The 13,356-nt window shown below is 43.3% G+C and overlaps 1 protein-coding gene across 2 annotated transcripts in view; it reads left to right on the plus strand.

Moving 5' to 3' along the window:
* The window catches only part of INPP5D (inositol polyphosphate-5-phosphatase D), a 61,771-nt gene extending 59,951 nt beyond the window's left edge, over nt 1-1,820 (plus strand). For both annotated transcript variants that reach the window (XM_082221712.1, XM_082221713.1), the window contains one exon: nt 750-1,820. In XM_082221712.1, the coding sequence (XP_082077838.1) occupies nt 750-752 (3 nt within the window). In that variant the 3' untranslated portion in view covers nt 753-1,820. The remainder of the gene's footprint in view (nt 1-749) is intronic.
* Nucleotides 1,821-13,356: the final 11,536 nt, after the last annotated feature.

Below are 13,356 nucleotides of genomic sequence, written 5' to 3' on the forward strand. Positions count from 1 at the left end.
CCTGCCCTTTCATTAAAAGCAGTCAGTTCCCTAAACCCAAACCCACTTAATCCTTTGGGTGGTAAATGAGAGTCCAATTCATTTACCACCAAAGAACAAAGTGGTTTTGGGCTGTGAATAAACTAATAATGCAAATATTAGACTGATAACCGGAGACACAATGGTTAAAACTTATTCTGAAAAACATGTTAGTAGTAACAGGCAGCGAGTTTAGGGACAAGATAATGCACCCTGCTAAAGTGCTGGTGTTGGTCCTTTCCTTGATTTTAGAGAAGATCCTGATTGCAAGCAGGTCTTCTGCTGCACTGGTAGCTTTGGGGTAGTGAGAAGAAGATAAAGGAGAATACTTTTTAGCTGTATGCCTCAATGGCACCAGAGACAACTGTTAAGCATTTGTTGGCTGCTTAAAACTTTAGGAGCTAAAGTCTTATATCTGAGGGTCCCTTTGCGCAGAGATACAATACCTGCTGAGGTATTACACAAGAGCATCACCAGAGCAGATACAGATAGTGCTTTTGCAAAGCAAACAGTAACTTGGGCTTAATGCAAAATGCATCCACCAACAATGGCTCCCAGTGTCATCTACTACAAGACAGATATTGATTGAGGCAAACAATGTCTTGGTGGAGAGCCTGGCTTAACATTTAGAATTAGGTTAAGATGTAGGGTCCTTGCCTTTGGGCAGTGTAAATGCTATATAATTATTCTGTAGGTAAGCTGAAGAGTGGATGTTATTTTTGTCTTCGCAGTGAACAACAACTTCACAGATGAGACCTTGAAACGAGTCCTGAAGTGAACCTGCATGGACATTTCCGACAGTTCATGTCTATATCCTCTGATCTGGTTCACAAAGCCCTGGAATTCTTTTTAATTTTTTGAAAGAGATAATCTCTATCTATCAGTACACATCTCCTGAGACATCATGCAAGACTACTTTAGACGAAGATACACGAAGATGTCCGATACCAGCAAATGCCGTAATGGTTAAAATAATAATAATAATAATAGATTTTTTTACATTGCAGCTTTGGTAATTCTTTTGAGAGCAAAGGAGTTGTGAACATTTGTGTTACAAAAGGTACTAAGGATGGGAAAAGGGGGAAAGCACAAGTTAGGTACATCCAAAAAGTGCTCTGCATTCACAAGCTTGTAGGTTACTGTATTTCAAACCTAAATGAGGGCAATTCTTTCTCAACAGGAACCATCTTGAAATTGGCAGAGCTTCATGGCATTCCTCCCCTCAGTGGAGTGGAAAAGCAAGAACAAACAATGCTGTCAAAAGTGCTATAACTTTGTATTTTTCACAGGATTAGGGCAGAAAGAGTATGGATTTTCTGGTAGTATGTGTGTCCCTTGAAACTGCAGGTCTATTAATAGTAATCTGCCACCGAGTTTTTCTTCCAATTAGTTTGATGGGTAGCATGGATTGGGATAAAGGGGTTCCTTACTAGGTACAGAAAGATTCCTAGCTAGGTATTAATACCAGAAGAGCTTTAGCAATCTGATCTGTCCTTGTGGTTTTTTTATTAGTAAGTAGGAAAAAATGTGGAGGTTTTTTAAAATATCATTTTTAAGTGCAAATGTGAAGCAAATTAAAATGACCACTAGAAGTTAGTCTAGCTTTTTTTAAAAAGTCAATCCTACTGCAGAGTAGACTGTCTTCCTGGTTGTTTTAGTGGCATTAGATACATGCTGACTTCATTGAACATGACGTCAGCGATAATGTTTTGTCTCTCTCAGACCCTCGTGCACAGCTTTGTCATAAAATTATGCAGTTTCTGATGTCTACTTTGTTAAAACGTGTTGCTAAAATAAAAAAAATGATAATTTGTTTTTATGTGCTGATAATTATAAAGGGTCTGCAGCTGCCACCTGGGTGCACAGGGTGCACTACCTTGGGAGAGAAGTTGGATATAAAATATACTGAATGATCAAGTAAGTAAATACAGGTGTAGCATTATTTGGGTGCTGGGAAGCACGCTTGCCATGTTCTATCCAAATGAATTGTTTTCTCTCCACGGCTGAACTTGAGAAAAGCTGGTTCTGCATGATGGAACAGAAGCATGGAGGAGAGGATTAGCGAAGGCTATGATAGCTGTGCTATCTATGCCTCTATAGTAGGAAGCAGTATGCTTCTGCACGCCAGTTGCTGGAAGCAAAGGAGGCAAGAGTGTTTTTGTGCTTGGGTCCTACCTGTGGATTTCCAACAGGCATCTGGCTAACCATCATAAACCTATCCCTGGAGCACTTCTCCAACTTTTTGTGAAATGGATTGGCTTGCATCCTAAGGCACACAACGTAATGGAATTCACAGGAGGACAGTTTCCTGTCCCTCTTTCTTATCCCACATCATTCAGGTGATCCCCCAGACCTAGCCCTGTAGCCAGTCTTCCTTGTTAGGTGGGACAGCCACATTTCTAGGTAAAGCATTTGAGGGGCAGACTCACAGTACTAGCTAATGCCACACCCCCATACTGGTAGAGAGGATGTGAGGGCCAAGGCAGGGAAAGGAAAAGGCAGTGATCTTCCCTCTCCTCCATGCAGAGAGTGTGTTAACTTACCTAATGGGCTATGTAAAAGTTACATTAACAGAAAATGTAGTGTGAACACCTGGAATTAAATGACTGACATGAAAATTATGAATAATAATAATTAGCTGCTTTACTAACCTAGAGGTTACCATAGCATAGACAACATAAATTAGTCTATTACTATCTAGGCATAGCTAGACCACCAGCCAAAATGAAGGGAAGGCACTCAGCGACTGAAGCAACCATGATGGATACAGAAGGACCCCCAAGCTACATATCTGCTCCTTCAGAGGAGAATGCTATCTTTTGTGGGACCAACATTGACTAGCCAACCCCTTGACAGCACAGCACTTCTAGCTGATTTGGAGGGAATCCAAAGTTGTGTTGAAATTAAGGGAAATTAGGTAAATGGAATGCCATTTCAAAATAAATTGAATGCATCAAGATCACAGCTAGCTATATATCGTCATGGTTCAACAAACCTGCTGTCACCTGTGCTATCAGTTCCCAGCCCTGCTGAGCATTTGTGCCTCAGACCGAAAGATGGCAGCCTCTTGCTAGCACTCATTATTTAATATCTCCATAAGCTTCCTAAGTAATGGCTTTTAAACTAATTGACCCCACCCCACCCCGGATGGTGATCAATATTCATTTAAAATTTATTTCATTTGCTTACACAACTTGGGGGAAAGCATGGGGAAATAAACTGTAGAGCTATGGGGAGGTAGTTTCTGGAGGAATGAGGGGTATGGGGAATCTTAGAGACCCCACAGATCACAAAAGTCAGCTCTTCTGAGAAAGGTATTAACCATGGATCTCCCACAAAACGTGTAGTTTGGGCCGAAGGCTCAGTACCAGTAACATTATATCTATAAATAGCCCTGCTAATACACTGTTGGCTTTGAAAAGAAGAAGGTAAACAGCCAACCGGCAGATCAATTAGGAATCTTTCAAAGTGCCACCTGAAATCTATATTAAGGACAATCCGTTTTCTTTCTTTCCTGCTGCTTTTTGCCTAGAAAGGTCGTATCTGATTGAGAGGAGACTCAGGATCAAATATCACTGATTTTGCCACACACTCCCACCACTTATCCCAGCCATTTCCCTGTTAAATTACTGTGAGTGCTCTAACGCAGTTTGTTTCCCACAGATACACTTCCCAACTTTAGCCCAGTTCTTAAAATAGCTGTGTTCTTTCAGTGTGCTGTATTTCCATGGAGATCCAGCTGTCAGGAATGCTTGAAGGTTTTCAGCTACAGTTTGTAACATGTAGAATGCAATGACATTTTAAAAGCATGATTGCTTTCCCCCACAGCAGAGATCGCTCGCACAGCTTTTACCTGTCACTCTCAGGTCAATCCTAAAGAATGCAGGTCCCAGATTTGATTGCCAGTCAATCTGAAACACTTAAATGGTCCATTTCCTATGTGAGCTGTGCCATCAGCTTTATCTGTGAGCTGCCTGATTTTATAGCCATATCTAAAACTCAAGGATGGGGAGCTAGGTAGAATATGTCTTCTTAAGCAAGGTCCTATCTAGATATCTATTTGCCCAGACTTCTGGCTGAGTAATAATAATAATAATAATAATAATAATAATAATAATAATTTATTATTTATACCCCGCCCATCTGGCTGGGCCTCCCCAGCCACTCTGGGCGGCTTCCATAGAAATCAAAATACAGTAAAATATCACACATTAAAAACTTCCCTGAACAGGGCTGCCTTAAGATGTCTTCTGAATGTCAGGTAGTTGTTTATCACTTTGACATCTGCTGGAAGGGCGTTCCACAGGGCGGGCGCCACTACTGAGAAGGCCCTTTGCCTGGTTCCCTGTAGCTTTGCTTCTCGCAATGAGGGAACCGCCAGAAGGCCCTCGGCGCTGGACCTCAGCGTCCGGGCAGAATGATGGGGGTGGAGACGCTCCTTCAGGTATACTGGACCGAGGCCGAGTGCTGCAGGTAGGGCAGGAAAAGCAGAAAGTGTCCCAAAGATAAGTCAGGTACCTTCTTCCTAGGACACCACTGCAATCGCTATAGGAGTCTGCTGCAATTTTCACTGTAAGTTGTGTGGATCAGCACAGACTCAAGCATCATTCATATCTGGACTGTAGGGTTCAAAAGTGTAAAAACTGCACCCTTTATAGGACAACAGATGCCACAGTTGGTGCATTGTTTTCTTCAGGTTCAGAATTTTGTGGGAATTCCTTACTGTTCTGCCTATTCAAGAAAACTCCAGTTTCCATCTCACGACTTTAGTTCCAAAGAGATATCCACTCTCGCTCAGTTTTTCAGAGACCCTGCATGCCAGAGGTCCCCCAAATCAGATATCAGAGTTGACAAAGCAGTTGTAGAACATGGGGCTATGTTTTGAATTTAGAAGATTTAAATCAAATCCCTTGTAGATTGCAATGAATTTTAATACCCTCTGTGCACATGTATATAGGTGACATTTTCTAGCGAATCTTCTTGCCCCCGTTTCCTTATCGCTCCAGCTAAAGTGCATTTCTGAGCAGCACACTTTCGTTATTTTGTTTAACTGGGTAGGCAGCTTTAGAGATAACCATGAAGAGTCTAATTACTTGTGCTGTTGCGTCAACGATTTCCAGGTAAGTCAAAAATGGTTCTCGAAGAAAAATATCCTCGGGGAACATTGCAAGCTAGTTTATTCCTTCTTCCACTTTTCTATTGCAACACAATTGTTTGCTTTCTTGGACTCAAATTACAGTAGCAGCCCATGCAGTGAAGTAGGTGGGGGAGCCACTGCTCTGCTGGCTTCTGAATATGACATATTGTTGGCACTTATTGGAGACAGAGGGGCAAGGTGTAGGGAGTGAGGTGCTGTGCAGACACATGAGCAAGAGAGTCAAATGGGCTGTGCCACACCACACAGTACCGAGTGCCCCATGTCTCGTCCCTCCCCTCTGCTAAGGGCCTTTGTGATCAGAAGCCAGGCAGCAGCAGTGGCCTATCTGCACCACCACACACACTGCTGCTTAATCTGTAGGAACTATCACTGGTGGTATTAGTCCAAGTGATTAAAAAAATATTATTATTATTGGACTGGCACGTGATCACTCTCAGGCCTAGTGAGAATTTTTGAAGTTCTCAAAATAAGAAATTGCTGGCTATGAGAGAATAAAAAAATCTACCACACTGTTACCCTTTCATCCAATACATGCAGGAAGATCCGTTTCTGCATCTCTATCCATCCCGTTACAAATACACAGATGGAACTTAAAAACAAGGACAAAAAGAGACCGGCTCTCATTTTACTAATTCCGCGCTCTTCAGAGTCCCTAATGGGGAAAGAAGTAAACTCTTCTGATGGAAAACCCATTTTCTCCCATATTTGGCAAGTGTCATTGCCCAGTCCAAGCATTCATGTCGCCAGCTATTACTGTGAGACTTAAACAGTGCAAGGGGGAAGGGAGGGGCTTTAATCACCAGTACTGTTTTGCAGTGAATGATTTTTTTTAAAAAGTCTGGAAGCTAGTAATTGACAACCCACCCCATAAGAAACAACTGATAAGTTACAGAAAAATTAAGGAACACTGTGCTGAACAGAAGTAATCAGGTGAGTTGGAGTTGGAAAGAGGAAGCTTCTAACTAACGTTGCAGGGGACCTTTGCTAAATGAGACGAGAAAATGTTATAGAAAGATTTTGGACATGAAGATAGATATTAATAATGTGCTATATTAAAAGCCATGTAGAGCCACTGTTTCAAGCTGATTGCTGAAGTATTTCTTTTCTCCATTAATAGCAAGCCCTTTTCTCCGTTAGTAAAGAGCTCCATTTAAAGTTTCTCTCAAGAAGCTATGCAATTATTCATAATAACAGTTCAGTGTATAGGCAATTTTCAGAGACTTCCTCTTGGTTGCTTACTTCAGTTGATGAAAGCATCAAAGAGTTTTCTTAGGCATGTGGAAAACCTTGACATAATTTAAAAGACAAATCTTATGCCACATTTGTTCAAAATATATTGTTGTGAAAGCATTTCCCCCCCCCCCCAAATTTAAGGTGTAATCTTGCTCTGTGTCAAATACTGCAGAAGCATATAGTCAGTATAGTACAACATAGGCCAGGACACAAAACCAATCCACACTATAATTGCTAATTTGTACTTCTTTCCCTTGTAAATTTTATTTACAATTCACATTTACAGTAGATTCAATAAGCAGCACAACAAAAGCTGTGAGAATGACAATAAAAGCATTCACACAATACAAGCTATTCACCCACACAGATTTATCTCCTTGCTTAGAATGATATGTGCATGAATTTATGCTTAATTACAATTGTTCTTTTCTTTCTCTGTTTTTACTTTTGTTTCAGCTCCTAACAAGCAAAAGCAGTTTTGCCCCAAGTAACTCAATTAAGGATATCATGCATGCTAGAGCTTCAGTATCATCAAAATCACACAACAATTAACATAAAAAGGAAGTATAGTTCAAAGCTATTGTTAAAAAACACAAAAATTTTGACAGAAAGACTGTATATAAAGGCAAGCATATGGAGCACTCTGTCATGCCTGAACATATTTGTCCTAGTCATTGATTTAAATAAATTTGAAACATGCACACGCACACCTCTGTCACTACACTTCTACCATTACATTACACTCCTACCATTAGATCCATTGGTGAAATGAGAGCTCCATAATGGCGGAGACTACCTTTACACCTAAGGAACTTGGCTAAAAAAGAGAATTTGCAATATATTTGCAGTCCATTAACTGGCATGGCATGTCATCAGCAGAGTACAGTTAAAATATGGATAACTTAAATTAATTTACACGATCAGACTTAAAGGTGGTGAGTCCAGTTGCCCTGAAGTCTAATTGTAAGGCAAGCCCTCAGTTTTAAGATTTTTCCTAAAGCACTTCACTTCTGGTTGCAAATAAATTATGGATCTTGTACTTCTAATCTGCAAATTGCTTTATTTTTAGTTATCTAGATTTCCCCTCCTAGCACTAGCCCCAGGGTTAAGGCTGACAGGTCTATAATTTCTTGGACCTATTTTTTAAAAAAATGAAATTATGTTACTCATGCTGCAATCGGCAAACACTCATCCAGCTGCAGCCCAAAATGTGAAATGCAGAAGTGGAATGGATGCAAAGGGGAAGATGCTACAGAGTTGCTTCCTTGCTTAATTTTCCACTTCCAGGGCTCTACCCCCTCTCCAAATCTGCCCAGAACTGCTGTAGTGGATTCCAGTGCCATATTAGCACTGCTGGGCATGTCGTTTTTCCAACCAAGCAAGATTTATTGTCCAGATCAAACAACAACAACAACAACAATTTATTATTTATACCCTGCCCATCTGGCTGGGTTTCCCCGGCAACTCTGGGCGGCTTCCAACAAAATATTAAAATACAATAGTCCTTCAGATATTAAAAGCTTCTCTAAACAGGGCTGCCTTCAGATGTCTCCTAAAATTCTGGTAGTTGCTTTTTCCTTTGACATCTGGTGGGAGGGTGTTCCACAGGGCGGGTGCCACTACCGAGAAGGCCCTAACTTCACTTCTCGCAGTAAGGGAACCACCAGAAGTCCCTCGGCGCTGGACCTCAGTGTCTGGGCAGAACGATGGGGGTGGACACGCTCCTTCAGGTACACTGGACTGAAGCTGTTTAGGGCTTTAAAGGTCAGCACCAGCACTTTGAATTGTGTTCGGAAACATACTGGGAGCCAATGTAGGTCTTTCAAAACCAGTGTTATGTTGTCTTGGCAGTCGCTCCCAGTCACCAGTCTAGCTGCCGCATTCTGGATTAGTTGTAGTTTCCGCATCACCTTCAAAGGCAGCCCCATGTAGAGCGCATTGCAGTAGTCCAAGTGGGAGATAACTAGAGCATGCACCACTCTGGCAAGACAGTCCGCGGGCAGGTAGGGTCTCAGCCTGCATACCAGATGGAGCTGGTAAACAGCTGCCCTGGACACAGAATTGACCTGCGCCTCCACGGACATCTGTGAGTCCAAAATGACTCCCAGGCTGTGCACCTGGTCCTTCAGGGGCACAGTTACCCCATTCAGGACCAGGGAGTCCTTCACACCTGCCCGCCTCCTGTCCCCCCAAAACAGTACAGTGGTACCTAGAGTTAAGTACTTAATTCGTTCCAGGGGTCTATTTTTAACCTGAAACTGTAACCTGAAGCGTATGTAACCTGAAGCGTATGTAACCTGAGGTACCACTGTACTTCTGTCTTGTCAGGATTCAACCTCAATCTGTAAGGCACCATCCATCCTCCAACCACCTCCAGACACTCACTCAGGACCTTCACCACCTTCACTGGTTCTGATTTGAAAGAGAGGTAGAACTGGGTATCATCTGCATATTGATGGACACCCAGTCCAAACCCCCTGATGATCTCTCCCAGCGGCTTCATATAGATGTTAAAAAGCATGGGGGAGAGGACGGAACCCTGAGGCAACCTACAAGTGAGGGCCCAGGGGTATGAACACTCATCCCCCAACACCACTTTCTGAACACGGCCCAGGAGGAAGGAGCAGAACCACTGTATGACAGTGCCCCCAGCTCCCAGACCCTCAAGATGGTCCACCATGTGGGGAAGAAGAAAAGATGTCCAAACAGCCTTCCTAATACATGCACACACAATTTATTTACAAAAACAATTATATGTACTGCGATTTCATAGGGGGAAATCAGAGCATAACATACTGTATATACAATAGAAAACAGATCAAAACTAAAATAATGCACCACTAGCTAACCTCTCTCTCTCTCACAGCCCCTACTCCAGCCCCTACTCCAGTGCCCAGCCCCTACTCCAAAAATATTTGGGGTCACAAAAGAACTGAACCCCCAAGAGCTGGGCCCCCTGCCTACCACCAGCATACAAACTTGGAGCCTGGCAAGCTTCCATGGGCAAAGGAATTTCCCCCACTCCTTGCTTTCAGCTACTAACAGCAAGCAAAATTTCCCCCCAAGTAACTCACAGCCATTCCTATTTGTGTCCCGTTGAGTTCATTTGGAGTTATTCAAAGGTAAACAAACTGCAGCTTCTATTAACGTTAACATGCATGTTGGAGCTTCAGAAATATCCAGAAAAATGGGGTCAGTGTTGACAAGGCCCTGCTGTCTCCCCACATTTGCAATGCCTTATTTGCAGGTTGCCTACAAGTATTTTTGAGAATATTTTAATATTATTATAGACTGAAAGTAGCAACAAAAATCCCCAGCTCCTCTGAAACTCATGGAAAGTAACACATGCTTCATGGTACACATGCATTTAGCTATTTATTGCACTAAACACCCATTAAACTGTCATGTACTCTGACTCTGCTGTGCAAGACAGTGACAATGCTTTTGTTGTGCTCTCAGTAAAAGCTATTTATACACTCTGAGTCATGATTCTTGAAATGGTGTTCTTTCACCACCTATTAAAAATTAGAAGCATCATTAATTCCTACAAAAGCCACTGCATGTGCTCACTGTTTGGCTCCTTGGAGAAAGGAAACATTTTCATTGTTTCAGAGTCCTATTGAAATTACAAAGATTTCAAAATCAATATAGGGTGCAAGTGTGTTCACCCATACCTGGGTATACTGAATATGATGAGCCTTGCTTTGCAACAGATACACTTTAATATTTCCTTGCACATCACAGGACTCATTTTGCAACATTCAGACTCACTTGCAACGCTTTTAGAAATGCTTCACCCTTTCCTCTGTTTAAGGTAACTTTTTGTTTGGCAAATTAAAAATGCATGCACAATACAATTCTAGTATACCATTTTACACTGACATAAATCTGTGCTGGGTTGCTAAGGATCTAGGTGTGTGTTTGCGTGCGTGCGCACGCACACATACACTGTCCAATCCTTTGTTTGTGTTCTATCAGGCTTTCTTGCAGTTAACACTTATAGGACTGGAAGCTTCATTTTACCCAACAGCCTATAAAAAGATTCCTAAATCAAGTCCAATCAAGAGCCAGTGTGGTGTAGTGGTTAAGAGCGGTAGTCATGTAATCTGGGAAACCGGGTTCGTGTCTCCGCTCCTCCACATGCAGCTGCTGGGTGACCTTGGGCTAGTCACACTTCTCTGAAGTCTCTCAGCCCCACTCACCTCACAGAGTGTTTGTTGTGGGGGAGGAAGGGAAAGGAGAATGTTAGCCGCTTTGAGACTCCTTAAAGGGAGTGAAAGGCGGGATATCAAATCCAAACTCTTCTTCTTCTTCTTCAATAAGCTTGGATATATAACAGAGAATCCCATTTTATATTAAATGTTTGGCCTGGTCCCTTCTTAAGAAACTACAAATAGTGGCTTGGCCTGGCTGAAGACATGCAAAGAACAAGATGGCGCCTTTGCTCCATTTCACATACAGAAACCTACGATACTGGCAGCTGAACCTTCTTTCAGTACTGACAATGGGACACTGTTCTCCACCACATTTGAGGGCAGCAGACTAACTCAAGGAGAGCACAGCTCTGTCCTCCAACATCTCACTACCATTATCTGCAGCTCAGCTTCTGCTGCCTGAGATGACTGCCTCACTCACTAATGCAGGAGTGGGAAACCTCTGGCCTTATGAGCCTAACCAGGCCTTCCAGGCCAAGTCATGCCCACCTGCCCTACACCTGACAGCCTAAAAACACAGGAGCCTCAGGCCAATAATGCAGAACTTATGTATACTTTTGTATACATACACATTACCATCTATCAGCCCCTCTGTAACTGACCTTAAGGTAGCCAAAGAAGAATTAAAGTGAGAGACTGTGGCATGAAACCATTGAGAGCACCATTTCAATGCTGTAATTTGTTGTTTGAATTGGCACAGTAGGTTTTTATTAAACTACGTGTGTTCATTAGCTCGCCTGTGTTATCCATTACAGTCATACTTTGGAAGTCACATGGAATGAGTTCCGGAAGTCTGTTCAACTTCGAAATGTTCAGAAACCAAGGCGCAGCTTCCAACTGGTTTCCGATTGTGCAGGCACACCGGAAACAATAGTGGAAGCCACGGCAGACGTTTGGCTTCCAAAAACTGGAACACTCACTTCCGGTTTTCGATCGTTCGGGAGCCAGAACGTTCAACTCCCAAGACGTTCAGGAGCCAAGATACTACTGTACTGTACTGTTTTGATGTGAATGCCACTGTTAGTGCAGCCGCAGAGACCACATAACACCTGTCTTGAAAGACCTACATTGGCTCCCAGTATGTTTCCAAGCACAATTCAAAGTGTTGGTGCTGACCTTTAAAGCCCTAAATGGCCTTGGTCCAGTATATCTGAAGGAGCGTCTCCGCCCCCATCGTTCTACCCGGACACTGAGGTCCAGCACCGAGGGCCTTCTGGCGGTTCCCTCACTGCGAGAAGCCAAGTTACAGAGAACCAGGCAGAGGGCCTTCTCAGTAGTGGCGCCTTCCCTGTGGAACGCCCCCCCCACCAGATGTCAAAGAGAACAACTATCAGACTTTTAGAAGACATCTGAAGGCAGCTCTGTTTAGGGAAGCTTTTAATGTTTGATGTATTATAGTATTTTAATATTTTTTGGGAAGCTGCCCAGAGTGGCTGGGGAAGCCCAGCCAGATGGGCGGGGTATAAATAATAAATTATTATTATTATTATTTTATTATTATTATTATTTTATTATTATTATTATTATTATCATTATCTGTAGTTTATGGCATTTCATTTCCTTCTGATCACACTGTTTACAATCTCTCTCCCCCGCTTCCCTAGTGTACCTGCAACTCAAGACAACACTTTATACATCTGATTGTTATGTACTGAAGTATATCAGACGACACAGCAATTCTTCAAACAGCTCTTCTTTATTCAGAGGCCAGAACAGAACTGAACTGAAGGGCTCAGTCAGCCTGCTTATATAGAGCTCCAGTACCATGTTACTGTAACAACTTTCTAAAACTATCCAATCACTGAACGTCACTTTTGATCCTTCATTTGCATAACTATCTACAGTATCCATCCAATCACTGAACGTCACTTTTGATCCTTCATTTGCATAACTATCTACAGTATCCCCCTGCTGGCCCACCGAGATAAAGCGTTAGTTACAATCGTAATGGTTTCCTTATATTCAGCACTACACGTAATGGTTCAATTAGGCACAAAAGCATATCGGTTACATTTCACATACTTCCACATACTTAGACCAACAGTGTTACATATCCAACAACATAGTCCTTTAAATAAGTTGGGCATTTGGAAACTCTGCCAGACTGCCGGGGGGTGGTCCAGTCCGGTGGGCTGCCCGATTCTTGCTGAGGCTGTGGTGCGACCCTAGGTGGCGTTGAAACCAAGTCCCCTGGATCCGCTGCTGTGGGTGTAACCTCCGTGAGTGGAGTTGGCGGAATGTCATGCATGCCAGTGGTCTGAGTCTGTGGGAAGTCCAGCAGACCCTCTTAAGTGGCTTGGTTCGGCTCCATGCCCGCAGTCTGTGAGAGAGGTGTAGGTGGAGCCTCACCATCTGTAAGTGTCTGTTCCGGAGCCACGAGCGCAGTTGGGGGCACCACGGTAGTGTCAAAGTCCCCAACCCTGCGCCTAAGCTGGTCTATGTGCCGGCGCCACAAGCTTCCGTCTTCGAGTGCCACCTGGTACGAGCGAGGTCCCGTGACTCCCACTACTGTGGCTGGCACCCAAGGAATGTCCCCCACAAAGTTCCGGGCAATGACCTGGTTTCCTGGAACAAATGACCGTGGCGCGTTGGCACAGCCTGGGGGTTTGGCCACGGCAAAGTCTGGGTGCAGGCGGTCAAGCGGGGACCTGAGGCGGCGGCCCATAAGCAGTTCGGCAGGACTCTGCCCTGTGGCCGCATGAGGGGTGGTGTGTTGCACGAACAAGTATTCGG

This window comes from Podarcis vaucheri, assembly GCF_965113315.1.
Source record: "Podarcis vaucheri genome assembly, chromosome: 5".
Taxonomy (NCBI): domain Eukaryota; kingdom Metazoa; phylum Chordata; class Lepidosauria; order Squamata; family Lacertidae; genus Podarcis; species Podarcis vaucheri.